The 19588-nt window shown below is 41.4% G+C and overlaps 1 protein-coding gene across 2 annotated transcripts in view; it reads left to right on the forward strand.

The window, feature by feature from the left end:
• The first annotated feature begins 1223 nt into the window (after positions 1-1223).
• The window catches only part of cxxc4 (CXXC finger 4), a 28410-nt gene continuing 10045 nt past the window's right edge, over positions 1224-19588 (forward strand). For both annotated transcript variants that reach the window (XR_014911972.1, XM_085408548.1), the window contains exons 1-2: positions 1224-1621; positions 3593-4531. Coding sequence is in view for 1 of the 2 variants with exons in the window: in XM_085408548.1 (XP_085264674.1) it covers positions 3707-4531 (825 nt within the window). In the remaining variant the exon portion in view is untranslated. The remainder of the gene's footprint in view (positions 1622-3592; positions 4532-19588) is intronic.

Consider the following 19588-nt stretch of genomic DNA (forward strand, 5'->3'; position numbering starts at 1 on the left):
TTTGCTCTGGTGTTGGCAACATGTCCGCTGGAACCTGAACATGTGGAGGAACATTATGTTAAGCGATGAGCCCAGAGACTACCTCAAGTTTGGGAGTGGAGATTACAGGTGACTGCCTGCATTCCTGAACTCAACCCCACTGACCTCTTGTTGTGCAGTTCGAGCACAATTTACCAAAAAAAACCCAAAAAACCCCCACACTGGCTAATTTTTGCTACAAATTCTGGTGAATGTGATGTCATCCAACAGCAGTGTGTGACCAAGCTGGTGACCAGTATGGGGAGGAGGAGCCAGGCTGTGTACGGTTCTTCCACATGCTGCTGAGGCTCCTGCTTGTTAAATGAATAAATTGTTAAATTCCTAATATGCTTCTGTTTCTTCAGACTTCAATCATCCAATCCAATAAAGTAAAACAAAAGTCGATAGCAAAATAAGCTGTTTAGTACTGGCAGAGATGATCTGGCAAGTTTGTCATGAGCGTAACCCACAAATGCATTTTCCTTACAAAAAATCAACCAAACACAAATTTCCTAATTTTTGGTGATAAGTTTATATCTTATTCACCTTCTGTTTTATTGAAACAGTAAAGACAAACATTGTGTATTGTATTTGTTTTTTCTCTATAATGCAAAGTACCGTAAAACCAAGAATGGGATTAAAAAGGTGAAGGTCCCATCATAACCTGATCGGACGGGACTGCCACACACTGGGACTCATGGTGTAAAATGTGCCAGGCAAGATCCTTTTGTCAACGGGAAGTGTGTAGGCATGGGTGGTGAGCAGGCAGGACTTACAATGTGATGAATCCTCGAGGTCTTGGTAATTATGGCGGTCGATGGACGGGGGGAGGGTTGGTGGAGGCATTTTATCTTAATCACAGCTCAGCTCCATTCAAATTAATTTGACAAGTTACCCCAACTCTTATTAAAAGACGCGCCCCCCCCCCCCCTCTAAATGTGACATTATTAAAGAAGTATATTAAAAATATTTTTGTCAAAATAAAGGGGTGAAAGAGGACACCACGAGGGTTGAAGACGCAGAAATTTGCCGTAGATATTTTCTCCCTGTAGGGCGCCCTGAGCCATCCATCCCTCCCACCTCCCGAGTGTTTCTATAGTAATTTCCAGCCAATGATCAGTAGGTGTCCACATCCCTGCTTCCTCACCTCAGCACCAATCAGCCACACACAGCGACAGGAGACACGGGCTGAACTGAGACCAGGCAGACACACACAATACAGCCTCCGGATCAAGAAGAGAGGAAACACCTAACCACCTCTGCGATTTCCGCTTCCCCCTTCTCTCTCTTTTTCGTCCGACACCTTTTGGCTTATTTATGCACTTTTCAACCTCCCCCCCTCCCCCCCCTAGCGTGTCCAGAAAGTCGATAAAAATGATCCTTTTGTTTTGAGCGTTCTCAGCACACACACACACATACACACACACACACACACACACACACACACACACACACAGTCTCCCTGTTCTCCTCCGGCAGCCTATGTCTGTGCGTCTTCTCGCGTCTTTGCATTATTTCCCCCCCGCGTATCCCTTCGCAGTGATGTGCCGTTACACGGTCTCCGGCTGGTAGCATCTTGGGAGCTCTTCTCAACAGGAACCTGGTAGGTGATGCTCTCTCCCTCTCTCCCTTCTTCTCTCTCTCTCGCTCTCTCTCTCTCTCAAGCTTTCCCTCTCGCTCCGAGTGTTTGTCCATCCTTATTTTGGCGTCCGGTTGCATGTGTTTTACCCTCCCGTTTTGCTGTCCCGATTTGTGTCCGTGTGGCTGCCAAGTGATCCGGCCAGTGTCAGATTATTTTTATGGGGCTTTTATTCGCACTGTTACACCGCACTCCCTCTCCGGATTATCTATGCATGACCTTTGATCTGGATGTCTAGCTCAGACCAGGCTGGGTGTAATTAATGGCATCATTGTGCAGCACAGCAGAGGTACAGCTGCTGATCACCGGACGTGTTTTGTTTATTTATTTATTTACTTTTCTTTCTTCGGTCTCCCTTTCGCACTCTCCACCTTTCTCTGGTTATCTTTCTCCTCTCCCCCTCTTTCTCTCTCTGTCTCTCCAGCTTCGAGTATTGAACATTTCTGTCTCTCTAAACTTTGTTTACAGGCTGAAAATCAATGTCCGTGACTTGATTGCCTTTGGGCTGCGTATTTCGCTCCAGGGGTGAATTGATTAAGTAATAATGACCCTGAGGAGGGCTGATCATTAAGCCAAGGAGGTTTTGTTTACGGGTGGCTGGCGGTTGTTTCAGATGCCACACTGACATTGAACTTCCAGATTTGGAGACTATGGTGGAGAAAACTCGTCTTCTCACATTTGCTTTGTGAAAATTAAAAGTGTAAAGTGTACCGAGACCTCAAGAATTGCTGGAAAGAGAGAAAAAAATATATCTATATAAAACCGTATGGAACATTATTTAGATTTTATTCTCCTGATAATCTGGTGTCAGGTTAACGGGACAAATGCTTGACTCTTTGGGCATGTTTAGTAGTGGATACACTTTAGTATATTGAGGACTTTGATAATGCCACCCAGTGTGATACCTCTTGTTCTGTGTGTGCATATTTATAATTCATTCTTTTCAAGACAGCTGCTGGGTAGCACCATGGAAGTGATTTGAAATGCTTTAGTGTTCTAGCAATGGATCAGCTTTGGCAATTAAGAGAGAAAGCCCAGAAAAAGGTAATGGAAGTAGGGGAGATGTGTCTAATGGGCTTTTATCTGTGGAAACCAAATCCAGACAGACTGGGGGAGAGAGAGAGTGAGAGAGGAAATGGAGCACCCGCACCCCCCACAAACACACACACACATGGACACACACATGCATGCGTCCCGTCCTGAGGCAGCTGACACTGTAGTTGGTCTGGTCCATGATCTGGTTGGAAATTCACCAGTGGCTATCACTGAGCGCTGTCACAGAGTAAATGTAATCGAGCTGGCCATGAATGAATACCACTTGCTGCTCAGGCTGGTCAGAGTCTTGTTTACAGGGATGGGCCAGCTTTGCAATTACGGTTACTACAGGCGAAAATCAAGAGATTTGAAAATGTTTAACTCTGTAAATCCTCACATCCAAGCCAGATTATTTTTAAGAACCTCCTGCAGGAATTTTGTGCATGTCTTCACATGACATGAGGCTCTCTTCTAACTTTCCCAAAATAATATGATTTTGGATAGAATATTTAAATTTTCATGTTTTTATTAAATGCACTACTGCATATCCAGATGTTTGTGTTTATTCTGTGAAGCAACAGATTGAGTTTTCTTGAAAATAAGTAAGAAGACCCTGGCAAGAGAATCTTTTAAAATAAACATGCAAAAATTTTTCTCTCAATAATAATAATGACATGTTGGTCTGTCACAGCCATCACGTTATTGTCACTTGATGACTTTTTGTGATTATACTGTCAGAGTATAAACACTGTGCCAGAGGATTCTTCACAATATCAGCCTCTCTTTTTCAGAGAAAAGTTGAAATTGAGAAGTGGAAAGTGATCAGGATGAAAGTATTTGTCTCTTTCGTGTGTAACTGTTGTTTTCTTCTCATTTGTTTTGTTTTCTTTTTCTTTTTAGCTCTGGAGGAGACAAACCAGGATGGTAACTCGTTGTTCGTAACCAGCTTCACTTTGACGAAGGCCGCTGTAACCTCAATCTCTTCTCCTAAACACTGACTAGCGTTCCTCAGCCATGTCTAACATAAACAATGCACTTTGCATTGAAAATGGACAGAATGCAGATGTGTCTCTGCTACAAAAGGATAATCTTCAGGATGGTGGATTAAGTCAGATTTTGGATTATAATGCAGAAATGGAAAGGTACAGGTCTTTTGCAAACTTTTATAAAACCAATGGGGCATTTCCACAGACTGCTAAGATTGCCCGCATCACGACGCCCATTTTTCCCAGTGCTAGAATTGGTATGTCCCCTTGGAACTGTGATAACGCCATGCTCTGGGGAAGGAAATCAGCGGCAATAAACCCTAATAGGACCAGCATGCATAGAAATGACTCCCAGAGGCCGGGGAAGCCTGGCGTGCCGCCAGAGACGCTGCAAATGGCAAATAATAATTTCCTCTCTACCTTATCCCCCGAACACTGCAGACCTTTAGCAGGAGAATGCATGAACAAGCTGAAATGCGGCGCTGCTGAAGCAGAGATAATGAATCTCCCAGAACGCGTTGGAACTTTTTCCGCTATTCCGGCTTTAGGGGGCATCTCATTACCTCCCGGGGTCATCGTCATGACAGCCCTTCACTCCCCCGCAGCCTCAGCAGCCGTTACAGACAGTGCGTTTCAAATTGCCAATCTGGCAGACTGCCCACAGAATAATTCCTCAGCATCCAGTGGAAACCCAGCAAAGAAGAAAAGGAAAAGGTGTGGGGTCTGTGCACCCTGCAGGCGGCTAATCAACTGTGGTGTCTGCAGCAGTTGTCGGAACCGCAAAACGGGCCACCAGATCTGCAAATTTAGGAAATGTGAGGAGCTGAAAAAGAAGCCAGGCTCATCGCTGGAGGTGAGAACCGGGGCTCTGCTTCCCCTTCTTTTGTTATTATTCCCTTGCACTCCAAAGCATTAACCTTTTCATCCAGTCACGTTCTAAGCCCTTGAAAATTGTTTCCATGCCCACCCATGCCTGAACATCCCCCCGGTTTCTCAAATCTGCCTACCCGCCTAGCCTAATTGGCAGTAATTAGGGGTGTTTGTGCGGAGCGCAAGCTGAGCTTGGCTCAGACACCCCTAATTGCTGCCAGTCAGGCTGGGGCTGGAACGCATCCGAACAACCCCGAGCTTGGCTCAGCTCCAAGCAGGGCTGGGAAATGGTTTTCAGCAGAGAGCCATCTCTCTGCACCCGGTCATTTTAACCAATTATGGAAACCGTCTCTGGATGGGGAGAATCAATATCTCACAAAGCCTCAGCCTCCGACCACCAAGAGATGGCGAGAGTGATGGCAGAGCTGCTGATGGCGTTTCTCAAAACATCCCCCAAGTTTTATTTGGGGAGGGGAATAAAGCACCCAGACGGATCCCTTCACACTTATCCTGTATGAATTGATTGTGCATATCACAGTGGGGTGGAGATAAAGTCATTTTACATTATATGTACGCCATTATGGGCAATTATGCATCAGTCTGGGGCATGATGCATAAAAAAATAATAATAATCTGGTCCACTTAGGAAAGGGAAAAACATATTAGGAATCGGCTTAACTGAGAGCTAGCAAGAGGCTTCATTAGGACACAGGGCTGAATTGTTTTTAAAGATTTGTTTTAATTGATCTATTTACCTGCTGACATTTGATTATCAGGTGCAAAGGCGGAATACGAATGTTGAGTTGCAAATATGGTTCTGATTATCCTGAGGTTATGACTTAACATGCGCCTGGATGAGTTTCCACCAAATGCAGCCCGAGTGCCAGATAATTTGTTCTCTAATCAGGAGATTACACAGGGAGGATAACAAGGTTAATTCTGAAATATTACCTAATCTTTGAGGAAAAACACCATATATGGATGTATGCTTTGCTAAATCTGAAGTCAAGTCAAGACATCCGTTTGTCTGATTCTTGTTTGGTTCTCACACGTGTTCAGTAATACAATGTTGACTCCACCAATGCCCAAGTCTGTGATGTAACGTTTTGTTATTTATCATAAATGTCACTTTTGTTTGCCACATAGAGATTTTCCATCAATTCAGTCACAGCCTGGCAACATTAGCACCTTGTAATCAATTTCTCCAGTCCAGAACCTCCAAAGCTTTGCTTCTTGGTCAACGACACAGTAATCTACATGTCTGTTTTACTCAACTTAATCCCTTAAAATGATCAGCTGTTACACGCAAGCTCTGAAGGCACACCATCAAAGTTTATTGTTTAAATTCTGCATTATTTCAGAAGTTATAAATTTATTGCATGGCATGTGTACGAAGTGCATGTTTGTGCATTCACCCTTTCTCACCGTTTTCTTTTAGAAAACAGGGTGAACGAATCTCTCAGTGAAGTGGGAGGATTTCAACCTTTTTGGAAGAGAAATCAAGATTTCAATAAATAAATAAATACATCCATAACAATAGTGGGTGTCTATGAACTGAGATGGTTTGCTCTCAGGCAAGTAGAAATATTGTCACAGTGGGGATAAAGACAATGATTTTAAAGGACAGACATTACAAATATAAAAAGCGACTGTTTAGCAAAGAGACTTTCGAGGCTTGCATTTTAAATATTTTTAAATGTTTGGTGGCGTCATGCAGAATCAAATGTGTCAGGTTTGGATGTTTCTCTTAAAACATGCTGAAGCTTAGATTTAGAAAACAGTAGTGGGATCATACTGCACGCATGACTTGTCATACAGTGTACAAGACTCTGCTATTAAGGGGCAAAAAAATTAAGGTTTAAGAGTTTAATTAAATGGGCCATTAAGGAGGTTATTGAGTATGAGCTGGATGTGGATATTGCCGAGGTGTCAGTCTGAAGCTCATCGGATGCTGACTCTATAGATGATGTACTAACAGGTGTTCCAAACAGGTGTCCAGGAAGCTGGGCCCAAGCTCATAATCCATGGGTAGCATCACTTTTTGGAAAACATCCATTTGCAAAGAAGGTTAGAATTACCGAGGGTGTGAAGCCCCCCAAACAAATCCTAACTTGGATTTAAAAGCTTTTTCTCTTAGTTCAGTAATTCCTAGTATGGACTTCTCCAGCGCTAATTGTTATTTTTGACTCTGGAACTGTAATTACAGGTGCGCCTTCTGCAGTGTAAATGGGCTTGCATTTAAAGGCATCTCAGAGGTGTGAAGTTGTGCAGTTTTATGTACGTTGGCACTGAGTGGGTGTCTTTTCGCCTTGTTGACGACGCTCGGGGTTCGTTGGGATTTTATTAAAAAGTGTGAGGAGTCAAATGGTGCACGCAATATGCGCAGCATCACATGTTGTAACACATAGTTGCACTCTGCGTGTCACCTTTTCTTCTTCTTCCTCTTTTTCTCTCGCACACACAAGATGTACGCAAACACACACGCACACACAATCTAGCATCTAACTACGCAGTCACAAACGCACACACTGAACATGAGCCAAGTCTACCTTTTGCCTTGGAAGAGACGATAAGCTACTGGCAGCCAGTTAGATTTGGCTGTCAGTGTTTTCCACATGGGAATCACCCTGAACTAATTATATCTTAAGCAGCGGTGGAAATGCAAATCAGAATTTTACTCACACCCCTGAAATCGGAGAGCCAATTTAATCTAATACCCCCTTTAATTTAGCGCGCTAATGCAAGGCCCTAGAGAATTGCCCTCTGTCACCGCTGTGCTGTTCTGCAGCAGATTCTGCTCTCTGTCTGCTCCGTCTCTGTGCTGCTCTCAGGCTCCAGGATGGATTAGTCTGGCAGAGGAATCTCATCTAACCTAACATTTCCTGAGCAGTTACCTTTGCATAGCTTTAGCTCAGATGGCTCAGAGGTCCTTCATTAACTTTCAAATGCTATACTTGTATGAGGGTAAGCTGCATCTTCACCTCTGTTTACCTCACCTGTCTGCCTCACTCCAGCTCTTATTTCTGCATAGTCTTATTTTAAATTTCTTAATGTTTGCCAGTGAAGATACAGTACAAACTGTGCTGCACCGAACAAAACAATTAAAGTACGTAAAAATGTATACGTATGTATCAATTTCACTCTTTGTAGTTATGCTTACTCCCCACCTCCCCAAATACAGCGTTTGGCCTTGTGGTGAACATAGCCTCATCTTTCTGCTAATAGTTCTCAAAATTACCATTATGTTACCAGGATGCTGCTATGACTCACCTGCTTAGACTGTCAACCCAAACCAAAGGTGCTGCAGAGGCGCGGGTGTCAAATAAAGGCCAAAATCACATCTTATATTACTTACTACTAGAATATTATGTTTACACATATGTTGTGTATATTTTGGTGTTTTCTGTTTGCTTTCCATTTATTTTAACCCTTCGGGTTTATGTCAGAGCACTGAGCCCATGTTTGAGAAATATTATCTCTAAGGTGGCGTACAACAAGTGGTTCAACGATCTAAATACATTCAGTTTATTGGGAATCGTTGGTGCTTCTGTTCACGATCATGTGGATGTTCATAAACAATTCTGCGTGTGAACTGAATGTGTCTCAGAAAAGCTTTAAAACATTTATTTTTCTGAGAAATCTTTGGACTCTGTCCTTACACTTTATAATTTATCAGTTCAGTTGTCATAGATTTTATTATACATAGCATGGCACTAGACGGTGAAGCAATCCAGGCTGAATCCTGACCATCCTGACCAGTTCCTGCGAGATATTCTAGCTATGCTACAAATTCAGCTGTTGAATTTTACATAATTGTTGACACTGCATTTATAATGTATGTTTTTTTCCCGATGACTCTCACTATTAAAGACTGTAAATCGGTGATTTAATGCCTACCATGCCTTCTGCAAATATATAATTCAACAGAAACTTCCTTTTAATTCCAAATGGAAGTTCAGCTTATTGTGAAGCAGGAAGTATACCGGCAGGAACAATTTTACTTAAAGAGTGCTTCTGTAGGTTTTGTTTTTTACATTAATAAAATAGTAATGACAAAGAAATCTACTTGAAATAACATCCTGAGAGGCTGCTATTTTAATAGCAACATAACACTGGAGAAAAAAAAGCAGGAAAGGACAAAGCCAAGTCCCGCTGAACAGATTCCTCTTTCAATTAACAAATGTCAAAGGGCAGCATCAAGTCATGTGCAGGAAAACAGCATCCCAGCGTACAGAGATGTTCACTCGCTCCCTCGCTCCCTCCCTCCTTCTGTTCTTTGTGCTGTGTTGATACGACTACATGAAATGGGTGAGATGAAAAGGTGGCATGGCTGCCTGGAAACCTTTACTATTGTGATAAAAGACAAGGCCCGAAATGGTAGGAAGCAGGACCTTGAGTAAAATAGCTTGGATTCAGCCCCTTAATGAGAGTGCGGGAGCCAAATAAGCAACGGTAGCCAGGTCTAATTTGTTTTAGGTGTGCTCAGAATAGATAAGGACAAATCTGTGGCCTTCACCCCCCTCCCACCAACCTTTGCCTCCCTGGAGATAACACCGAGTGCTTCCAGTCAATCTCCATGGGCAAAGGAAAGGAGGGAATGAAATTTAAAAAAAAAAAAAAGCATAGAAAGAAAAAGCCCGAGGGACGCGCAGCCTTTAGATCTGCAGATCTCTAACTTACTGGATTTATTCAAGCTTTAAAACTGCAGATTAATTTGGTCGCAGAGGTCTAAGGGGGGGGGTGCGAAAGAAAAAAAAGGGAAGGAAAAATGAGACCGTACGCTGCTGCGCATCTCCACCTAAAGGGCAACAGTAAGCTCCTGTCAAGACAATGGGATTTTGCCATCTGAACCACAACGCAGACCGCTTAATTATACACATCTTTCCTGCAAGGTACCCTCAGCTACTTAAGAGCCCGGGCCCCTTTAGTCATTGTCATGCCCTTTTTCCCCAAGATTGGTTGTGCCATGTGGCTTTTCTGTCAGCTTCCATTTGCAAAGAGTAGCTGTCCTCCTCAGGTCTTCGCTGCGCGCGGAAAGGCACAACCGCACAAGACTGTTAAAGAATTCATCGCCGCTGCCACTGTCACCAATTAAGGCCAAAGCGTAATTGGAGGCGTCCGGACGATGCCCTTACATTATGTGGTCTGTCGCCTCCTCTGCCCCTGCTTGATTTAACATCCCTAGTTCGGCGGTAAAAGAGAAGTCGTTGTCATTGTCTTTATTATAGTGAGAGGAGAGCGAGAGAAAGAGAGAGAGAGAGGGAGACGAGGATGGGGGTAAAACAGCGGCTCAGCAGAGGGTGGACAGCGTGAAAGAGCAGGTGCTGGAGGACGTTAATGTGTGGCACTTTAAATTTTAAACAGATGAGAATACATTATTGATGATGACTCTAGCTGAGAAGTTAAAAGGTATCTCGTCATTACTGAGAGCGTGTACCAAAAAGTGTGAGAGAAAAAGTCTTCAGTAATTGCATCAGGGGACTTCACTGAGCAGAGAGCAACAACGTGTTATTATGATGCCGTGTTCTTGACTTTTTTTCTTCTTTTTTTTTTGCATAATGCCCTGATTCAGTGGATAAAATGAATGATTAGACATGCTGTTCCTCTGTTCCAGTGAGCTATTCCTCAATACCTATAACCAGCTTCTTTGTGGTTATATCAAACATGTAATAGGTAGCTGTATTATTACATTGTCCTTATAAGGAGAGTGAACTACACAGGAAAATGATCATTTGTGGACTGGAACAGAAGTTCTAACTTAGTGGCTACCTTCTGACAAAAAACAAACCTCACCACATTTAATCACTTTAATCACTCGCCTATACTCTTCATTTTATTTCATTCATTAAACATTTCAGTCGTAGTGCAGTTCTGGCCAATGTCACGGTTTCATACTGACTTTGACCTTTTTGTCATTTAAATCCAAATTAAGCACCTTGAAATAAATCTAAGTCAAAGCTAGCAATTTAAACAATTGAGGATGTGTGCAGAAGGAATAAAGATCTAATATTTCTGCAAAAAAAGTCTTTATGACTTTTATGACCAAAGACCTTCTTGCAGCAGAGTAGCCTAAACCTGTCCCTTCACTTTTTTTTCTTTTTTTTTGAGGCTGAAAGAGCTGCAGCACTGACAAGTTGAAAGGTTGATTCAATCCGCTGTTATCCACTGTGACTTTACAGACATATATAAAATGATGGCAAGGACATAGGTGATGATGGTAGCCTGTGACATTGTAAAATTATGTGGCACCGCCACAATAAAAAAAAGCCAGTGGAGCTTTGCTTGAATCAGATGAAGGACTCATTCAGGAGATTTCAGTGTGAGATGTCTAGCATGTCGCATTGATCACGGTTACTTTCTTCTTATAACCAGCTTCATATAAAATCTCATTCTTTTTCAGAAAGAGGCATCATGCTGTATTTTAAGTGTACAATTTTGTGTGGTGCTGATCAGTCAGATATGCTAGTAAAAGTTGTGTGTGTAAAAAAGTAGTGTTGAGATACAGGTTAACTGTGTTTTGGCTCAAACCCAATCAGCATAGTCAGATATAACATGCACAAGAGTAGGCCTGAAGCATAAAAGCACTCTTTGAGTTGCATTAATCATCATCACATGACCCGTTACCTGTCTTTTGTTGACACAGAAAGTCTGCAGAATAAATGAGGAACTTGTTCAGTCCTGTGGGTGCAGGATGCACGAGTAAGTATCGCAGACACGCCATGTAACTGTCGTGTATGAGAAGAAGTGTGCTGTAACAAAGAGGTGTTAAAGTTTATATGTAGTTGGCACAGTTGCACAAAGCTCCAGAAAACCAGACGCTTTCAAGAATTTTGTGTCAGAATTTGTATGAAAATGTATTATAGAGGAAAACAGCATTGAGTTTCCATAAATCTCAAACTTTATTCATAACTGAATATACTGTTACACAGTTTTCACTAACTGAGACTCAGGCTTGTAAGCTTACCTTGTATGTGTCCCTGTATCTAGTGGCTATCGCTAAACATCAGCTATGATAAAATTGTTATTTAATACTTTAATATAAAGTGACAATAACACAGACATGAGCCCTATGGCTGTCCACTTTGTTTGGGTTTCATAGAACATGTCAGTGAATCAGCTCTGTTCACATCCTAAACCTTTAACCATTTCATCTCTTCCCTGTGATCCGTTCATCATCCCTCTGAATACGCTGCACTGTCATTCCAAATACAACGTTCCTTCATTTCCTCAGGATAGAGTAGACAATTTAAACACTAAAGCTATTGACCACGTTACCCTGGTACAAAAACTAAAGACAAGCGACCGTGTAGGAAAAATGACTCCTCAATGGCCTGATCCATGCAAAATAAACTGCCATCTTTAAACCAGTAAATGGCTTGGTTCTATCATCTGTCCAGCATGGCTAACACATGGTAGATCAAACATTTTGACTTTCCTGGCATCAAAGGCATAAGACACTAAGAGGCAGCCTTTATTAATTACCACCGTGGCTTTGGTTGCCATCCTGATATCAGGGGGTTTTTGTTTGTAGGCCAGTGAATGAAGATCCTGCAAAGAATTATTTCATCTGGAGTACAGATGCTTTCTGTGTAAACAGACAAGAAGGAAAGTGATATGAATTCACTTAAATGTCGTCTAAGGAGCCTGGAAACAAAAGCATCCGGACTTCTATTAGTTGCTTGAGGACGTTTCATCCGAGAAGCTTCTTCAGTTCTAGGGTCAAATGGTGGAGAGTCCCAGCTTTAAGCCTGTGGGAGTGTCCCCCCAAGAGGGACAATGGACCCCCTAATGATCCTCTACACGAGCCAAGGTGTGAAAATGAGTGTAGGTAACAATCAGCCAAGGTTTCGGGTGAGCTCACTGTGAAACCTAACCCCAACCTATCATGTCCTGAGGTCAGATGGCCCAGGATGTGAGTGGGCATTAAGGCGTCTTTATATGTCAAACAAATCATATAAGAAATTTCTTAAAGGATCTCTTCTACAATGCCCATCTCATTTGGCCTATACTTCCAGAAATGGAAGCACTACTACTACGGATGTGACCAGAACTGAAACTGCATGGTATTTACCTTTTAGTACCAAAATTCTAATGCAGCAAAAGCACACGAAACACAACAGAAGTGTTTCTGAGGAGACACTAATATGACAGAAACACGATTCATACGATATTGTATATAAAAATTTGGTATTAGCCGTTTATTGTTAGCTTGAAACTTCGTAGATGGTCCATCGCCTTACTGTATCCACATAAAATACTTCCCTTGTCTTGTGTGAGTTATATATTTATTTAATTTGTTTTTATGTGAGATTTTGTGGCATTTTAAAAAAAAAACGTTTTGTTTTATTTATCTTCTGCTGTGCTTTGTGTGCGTTTAAAGCATTTTTTCTAGTTGCTAGTGTTTTATTAAGTTGCAGTGCATTTGCCACCGTACAGCTAAATTAGCTATGTTCCATAGGCTAAAATATTTCCAATGGCTAACATTATTTAAATGCTAACGCTAACATGGAAGTGCCTTGAACCAGCATTTCTATATGAAGGCCACCAGATGGAAATAGTTGTGGTTGCAAACCAGATTTCTGGTGCTTTCCCGAGTTTTTGGGCTCAGTTACTCGTTTTGGTGTAAACGTTCACCTCAAAGGCTTCCAGTGGTGACACACAAAAACACTGAGTGGCAGTAAATACGTCCAACTTTTACACTTTCTGTGATTATTCCCCCGGTGATATTAGTAGGTTATTTGGCAGTCATCGTAATATTTCCATTTGTGTCCTGTCAGCAAACTCTGATGTTAACATTTTGCCACCACCACGTTAGTAATTTAAAATTACTTTTTAATAAAGGAGCTAATAAAGTAAATTGTATCAAATTGGGTATCAAGAATGTCGTAACTCTAACGAGTTACTAAATTTCTGGTATCATAACATATCCAGCTACTGCTACCTTTTCATGCTCTGCGGCGCCTTTTATTTATAACAGTGTTATTTAATTAACACTGTTAGATTAAAAAAAATTATACGTCAAAAAAATTTATGACGTATAAATTTTTTATGTAAACATTTATGACGTATACAAAACTTAAACCGCATCCAAAAATATGAAGTATTTGAGTTTAATTGTAAGTGGGGGGTTTTGAGACACATTCACATTTTGGTTTGCTGAGTTTGTCTTTTATGATTTCTCTACCGAAAACACAAACCTGAGAATGTCCAGGTTATACAAGTATAGCTGTATGGCTTAAAGCACAAGGATCCAGGATGTTAAAAAAAAAAAAGCAATGCAGCTGGACAGATGCACTAAAGTGTTTATGCGTATAAGTTAAAAGGCATCAAATGACAGATGGCCTTGTGCCATTCATCCGAGAAAAACTGACGTGAAAGTGAATTTGTGAGTGACAACTTGTGATGGGAGAAATCGGTCAATGTGGTTTAAGCATCTCAGTTTCTGCAAGTCAAATCCGCGCATGCTGCCACCTCCTCTATTGTGGCTCTGCTCTCAGATTATGAATATTTCATGCCGAGCATCTGACACCGTGCCCAGAAAGATATTTCAAGTTTTTTTCCCTGTCAGAAACCCTGGGGTTAGAGAGTGTCACAGAGGTGTGAAGTCAGTTTCTAGTCCCCAGGCAAAGGATAGGATTTATGATGCACTTGCTGATGACATCAGGTGGATATTTTTTTTTACCGCTGAGCCCCTTTGTCCTCCATGACTGATAAACCATTGAGCTGTTGACGGTTTTGTGTCACTCCTTAAAAGATCTGTCTGTGGCGTGGTGTTGAGTAGAGAAATGATTTCAATCTGCTCAGAGTGCAAGCTGCGTTTTGACAAACTGTGACCAGTTGCACCGTCTGATCAGCACGGAGCTGGGATGACTAAGCCGGTGGGAGTGTGCTTGGATTAGCCCTGACTTATTACCTGCCCACTAATGATATCTGCCTTGTTTTTATCTTTGTCAACTTTCACAAATCCAGTTTTAACTAAAGCTTCCTTATATAATTCCTCATTTTAGTTTGCTTCAGGTGGAATATTAGTCATTGGACTCTTAACTAGATGACTTTAATCCTCAGAAGGGAGGTTTTCTCCACATGCAGAGACCATCAAACTTTTATTGTATGTGTGTCTCAGCTAAATTCAATTAAATCAAATTAAGTCTTCTTATACATGCAGCCTCGCTGTTTTTTTTTCAGCAGTATATATAAATGCAGCAGTGCAGCGGTTTCCAACCTTTGTGGCGTGTGACTTCTTAAGTTGGAATTATGCGAGCCCACGCAGAGAATCCTGTGATGGGTATGGCTCAACTCCCAAATCTCAAGCATGCATTGTGCAAACCTGTGCATTAAGGATTGGATTGGTTCTTTCAGCTGTAATGAGGAGGAAGGTTTTAAACAAATGTAAATGTCCTGCATACAGTTATGTAGAGGGAACAACCACAGAAATGCAACCCCTTTGTCTGTGGTTGGTTGAACGCGCCAAACCGAAGCTTGTTTTCTGCTTTCTAGCTTTTTCACAAGCAATAACGTGACTGAATGAAGAAGAAGTACATCGCTGGGTTTGCTTCTTACCACTGTTCCCTGGTTTTTTTGTAATAGCAGGCCTTCATGCGTGCTATGATCACCATTTGAAATTATCTTACCTTGTTTTGTTTTTTTTCCTCATTCACTTTTGTTTGGAGGAGGCATGAATCAAAGCCGTTCCAAAGCTCTGCTGTCACAGTTCTTTAATCTGAAAAAATTTCAAACTAATACACACATTTTTGTGGCTGTTGTTGTTGTTGTCGTCTGGATATTTCTAATGCAGATCAGTTCGCACTAATGTCAACCTGAAATTTTCCACAGACAAAGCAAAAGGAACTTTCTTTACTATTCACTTCAAATCCTTTGATCACCTCTTGTTGGTTTTTGGACACATTTTAAAATAACAGTAACTTTTCATGTGTTGACTTTTTTGACGCTGTACTAGTTACGTTCGCTCGGTGCCAACATCTTGCTTAAAAATGTGTAAAAAGAAAAAGCAAAAAAAGGCATGAGCAGCACATTACAAGTATAAGCAGTACATTTTACTTACGACAACTGATTATTAAAAAAAAAATCTGATTTACTGAAGTGAAATGTATTTTTACTTGCTGAATTTGATGAACAGATTGATTTGACTCCCAGTTACCTGAGCAAAATTAAAGATTCATCTTCAGCTGTCTGTATTTTCTAATCCTAACCTAAATATTATGTTGATTTGCTGTAAATATGCAGAGCTCTGCGTATGGACCTTCTAAGTTTAAGGGCTCCCACACAGATGCTGTGAAATCTGCTCAAAACAAGAAGGCCAGCTCCTACTTTGCATTTCAATTTAACATTTCAGAGAACTGGCAGCATGTTGCCTCGCTTAGCCCTCGCTTCGTTACACCCACATGGCTTCTCGTCGTGCTAGCTGACGTCTTTCGCTGTTCAAAGGGCTGCAACTTGGCTGAGAAATTGGGGATTTCCATACCAGATCCCTCAGGTATCCGCACACTCAAAACGCGTGTCCTGTTCATCTTCTCCTCCTCCCCCGCTCCCATCCTTCAGCGCCTGCCCTTCTCGCTTCTCACACTGCCCTGATTTCCTGTCTTGGAGCTCAATTGACCTCTCCGCTGCATCTCTTTGTTTTGTTTTCCTGAAATCTCAGCAGCACCTGAAAGCCTGTTCACTGTCTCATATATAGGGGTATGCTCACAGACAGGAGTTAGCTTTGTTGGAGCCCTGTATGAAATTGGCTTACTTGGGCGAGGGTGCTAAGGTAAAGCTAATTGAAATGGAAGCTAGCATACATAGCTGCGGGAAGTTGATCCTGGCTACAGATGCAGCCTCTGACCTTAAGGTGAGCCCTCGTTTTTTGCGCGGAGTTTTTCTCAGAGGGCTGGCTTAGCCTCCGTCTGTGTGGGCATGGATTTTCAATGCACGATGAAGGGAAGAGGCACAGCATCTGAGAAATATTTCAGCAGCATAAAGTTGCTCCCGTTTTGCCCTAGATATCTCTCACACAGCATGAGTCCATTGTGTGTGATGTATTCTGTGATGTAGCGTGAGACGTTTTAGCAATGGAACAGGTGCTACTGGACAACGTCAGAATACCAAACCTAAATTTTTGGCTTGAAGGCTGAGTTTTTGCCCGTCTTCCTTATTCTGCATATTCTACGATGCTGACGTCTGAATGAAGAAAATACTGAACTAGCACAAGCTAGCACTTATTGAAGAATTGAAATGAAAAAGTATGGATATATCTAACCATCATTTAAAGTAACAGATCTGATCAGAGAAACTTTATTAATCCCAGAGGGAAATTAAGTTGTCATAGCCACATATACACAACAGACAACAAAGCAACTGTATAAAACGAAGAGATAAATGCATAAACATAAAAAGACACAAGTATTAACACCAGTGTTTCTGAAATATTAACAGGTATAAGGTGCTGGTAGGTGTGCAAATATATGTCGTACAGTGTGGTGTGTTTAGTCCGGTTCAGTACGTGTCGGCCTGATCTAATCAGATTAAGTAAAGAGTCTGAGAGCAGCGCCTCCTGTGTTGTTCCTTCAGAGATCGAGGTTGAAAGAATCTGGTGCTGAAACTGCTCTGTCTCCATCCATCTATATTCTTCACTCCTTACCATGCTGTTTTATCCTATCCTTCTTGATATGCCTGTAGGGATGGGGCCCATCCCAGCTGAAATTAGGTAAGATGTGTGTTACACACTGGGCAGGTCACCAGCAGAGCTACCACAAAGACAACTATTCTCTCATCACATCTACACCAATTTAGAATCACCAGTTAATGTGGCCTGCCTGTCTTTGGACTGTAAGAAGATTCAAACCAGCATAAACGATAAACATTGCCTCTTGGTTTGAAAAGTGAGACCAAAGCAGAGGTTCCTTAAATCTGCATTCATTTTAAAGGCCATCAGATGGCGATAGCTGTGGTTGCAAAGGCTTCCAGTTTATACAAGTTTGTTGGAAATTTTTTTTTCTGACATGACCTCTGTAAATGCTTTCCTGTTATGGGCTCACCTATTTCAGGTCAAACTATATAAAACATTAGGTTTATTTGGTAAATTTTGGTTATAAGTCTCAGAAAGATCATGATTAATTGATTGAGTGATAATACTATATTCATCAGGAGGGAAATTGGGTTAATGCTGCCCAATTTCCCTCGGGAAAGTGTTAGGGTTAGACATATCTAGCATATGTTCACTGTCTACGAACTTGCGATTGACAAGTCAGTACACAAAAAGCCAAGATGGTGATGGTGAAAATACTTTTCTCAAGGCTTCAAACCAGAACTTCACAAAAAAGTGTGTGACATCACGACATCTACATCCATCTTTTTTACTATCAAATCCAAACTCTTCTTTATGTGAAGAACATTGCTAACTACTGGGCCACTGTGCATTTACACAAAACTGATTCACCAATTTTTTCACCAAATTTATCATCAAGTATGAAATCTTGATATCGTGCAGAAATGGGATCAGGATATGTGTTTGAGCATCAAGCCATCAAATAAAGTTCTTGAGAGTGATGTAAATTTTTCACTGTTCTTCAAAGCTCACGCCCAACACCACCAAGCACGCTGCTCTCAAATGATTATGCCTGGTTGGGGCATGCTAGCTTTACATGGTTACATCAGCACTGGGCCCCATTTTGATTCATTGCTTTGTTGATGCCATGCAACACTTTCATGACCGTATCAGCATCTAATTTCAACACACTTTGCATGTTTTAATGGTCTGAACTCTTTTTATTGTTTAATAGTCGTCATCAAATAACTTCTAAGTGCATTACTACCAGAAATATCTTAATTCCTCGTAGCATGGATTCAACAAGAAATAATTGCATCGCAGTTGCTGCAGATTTGTTGGCTGTACATCCATGATCCAAATCTGCTGTTCCACCAAATCACAAAGGTGCTCTGTTGGATTGAGATCCAACAGAGGTGACTGTGGAGGTCATTTGAGTAAAGTGAACCTATTGTCATGTTCAAGAAACTAGTTTGTGATCATTTGAGCTTCTTGACACAGCGCGTTGAAAACAGCCATTAGAAGATGGGTACACTCTGGTCTTAAGGGGTGCAGATTCAGACCCTATCATCCATATTTTTGCACAGGAGTGACCCCAGGTGTGCTCTTTTTTTAAGTTTTGATGGGTTGTGCGTTCATAAATGCTCTTCTGCATACCTCAGCTGTAACAAATAGTTATTTGAGTTACCAGTGGCTTCAGCTTGAAGCAGTCTGGCCATTCACCTGTGTGTTCTGGCATCAACAAGGTATTTTCAGTCTGAGAACTGCCGTTCACTGGATATTTTCTCTTGATTGGCCCATTTTCTGTAACCCTTTGAAATGTTTGTATGGAAAAATCCCTGAAGATCAGCAGATTCTGAAATATTCACACCAGCCCATCTGGCCCAAACAGCCGTACCACATTTCTTCATCTTGTTGCTCAGTTTGACCTTCAGAAAGTCATCTTGACCATGTCAACATGGCTAAATGCACTGAGTTGCTGCCATGTGATTGGCTAACTATATATTTGTGTTAATGAGCAGCTGAACAGGTGTACCTAATGAAGTGGTCATTGAGCGTGAACACTAACAGATAGCTATATACTGCTCAAAATAATGAAAAAAACTTAAATCAAACATTGGATTGTGACAAATATTGAAAATATTTGTCGATATATGAGGACAAAATGACGGAAAAGCAGTCACTGGAAACAAGAATCGTCAAACAGTTCAGTTTTTTTAAATAGCACAACCACTATTTGAATATTTAAAAATGCCACCAATCCGCAGTTTTTGACACTGAAGTTTTCGTACTGCGTCTCGTGTGATTTTAGAGATACGTCTACTCACAAGGTGTAGCATGAGAAGCTCGTGAGCAGAGCAGCAGAAGCACATCCAGCCACTCTCTTAAGGCTAGGGAGAGATTGACGTTTTGGTAAATATTGAAATTCAACACTTCCCATCTGTTGTTTTGCCATTGATTGGCAGGAGGACATTTTAAAGGGAAAAACAGGTG

The sequence above is a fragment of the Rhamphochromis longiceps genome, linkage group LG6, assembly GCF_057381845.1.
Source record: "Rhamphochromis longiceps isolate RC_006_pf linkage group LG6, R_longiceps_female_GT1.1, whole genome shotgun sequence".
In the NCBI taxonomy this organism is placed as follows: domain Eukaryota; kingdom Metazoa; phylum Chordata; class Actinopteri; order Cichliformes; family Cichlidae; genus Rhamphochromis; species Rhamphochromis longiceps.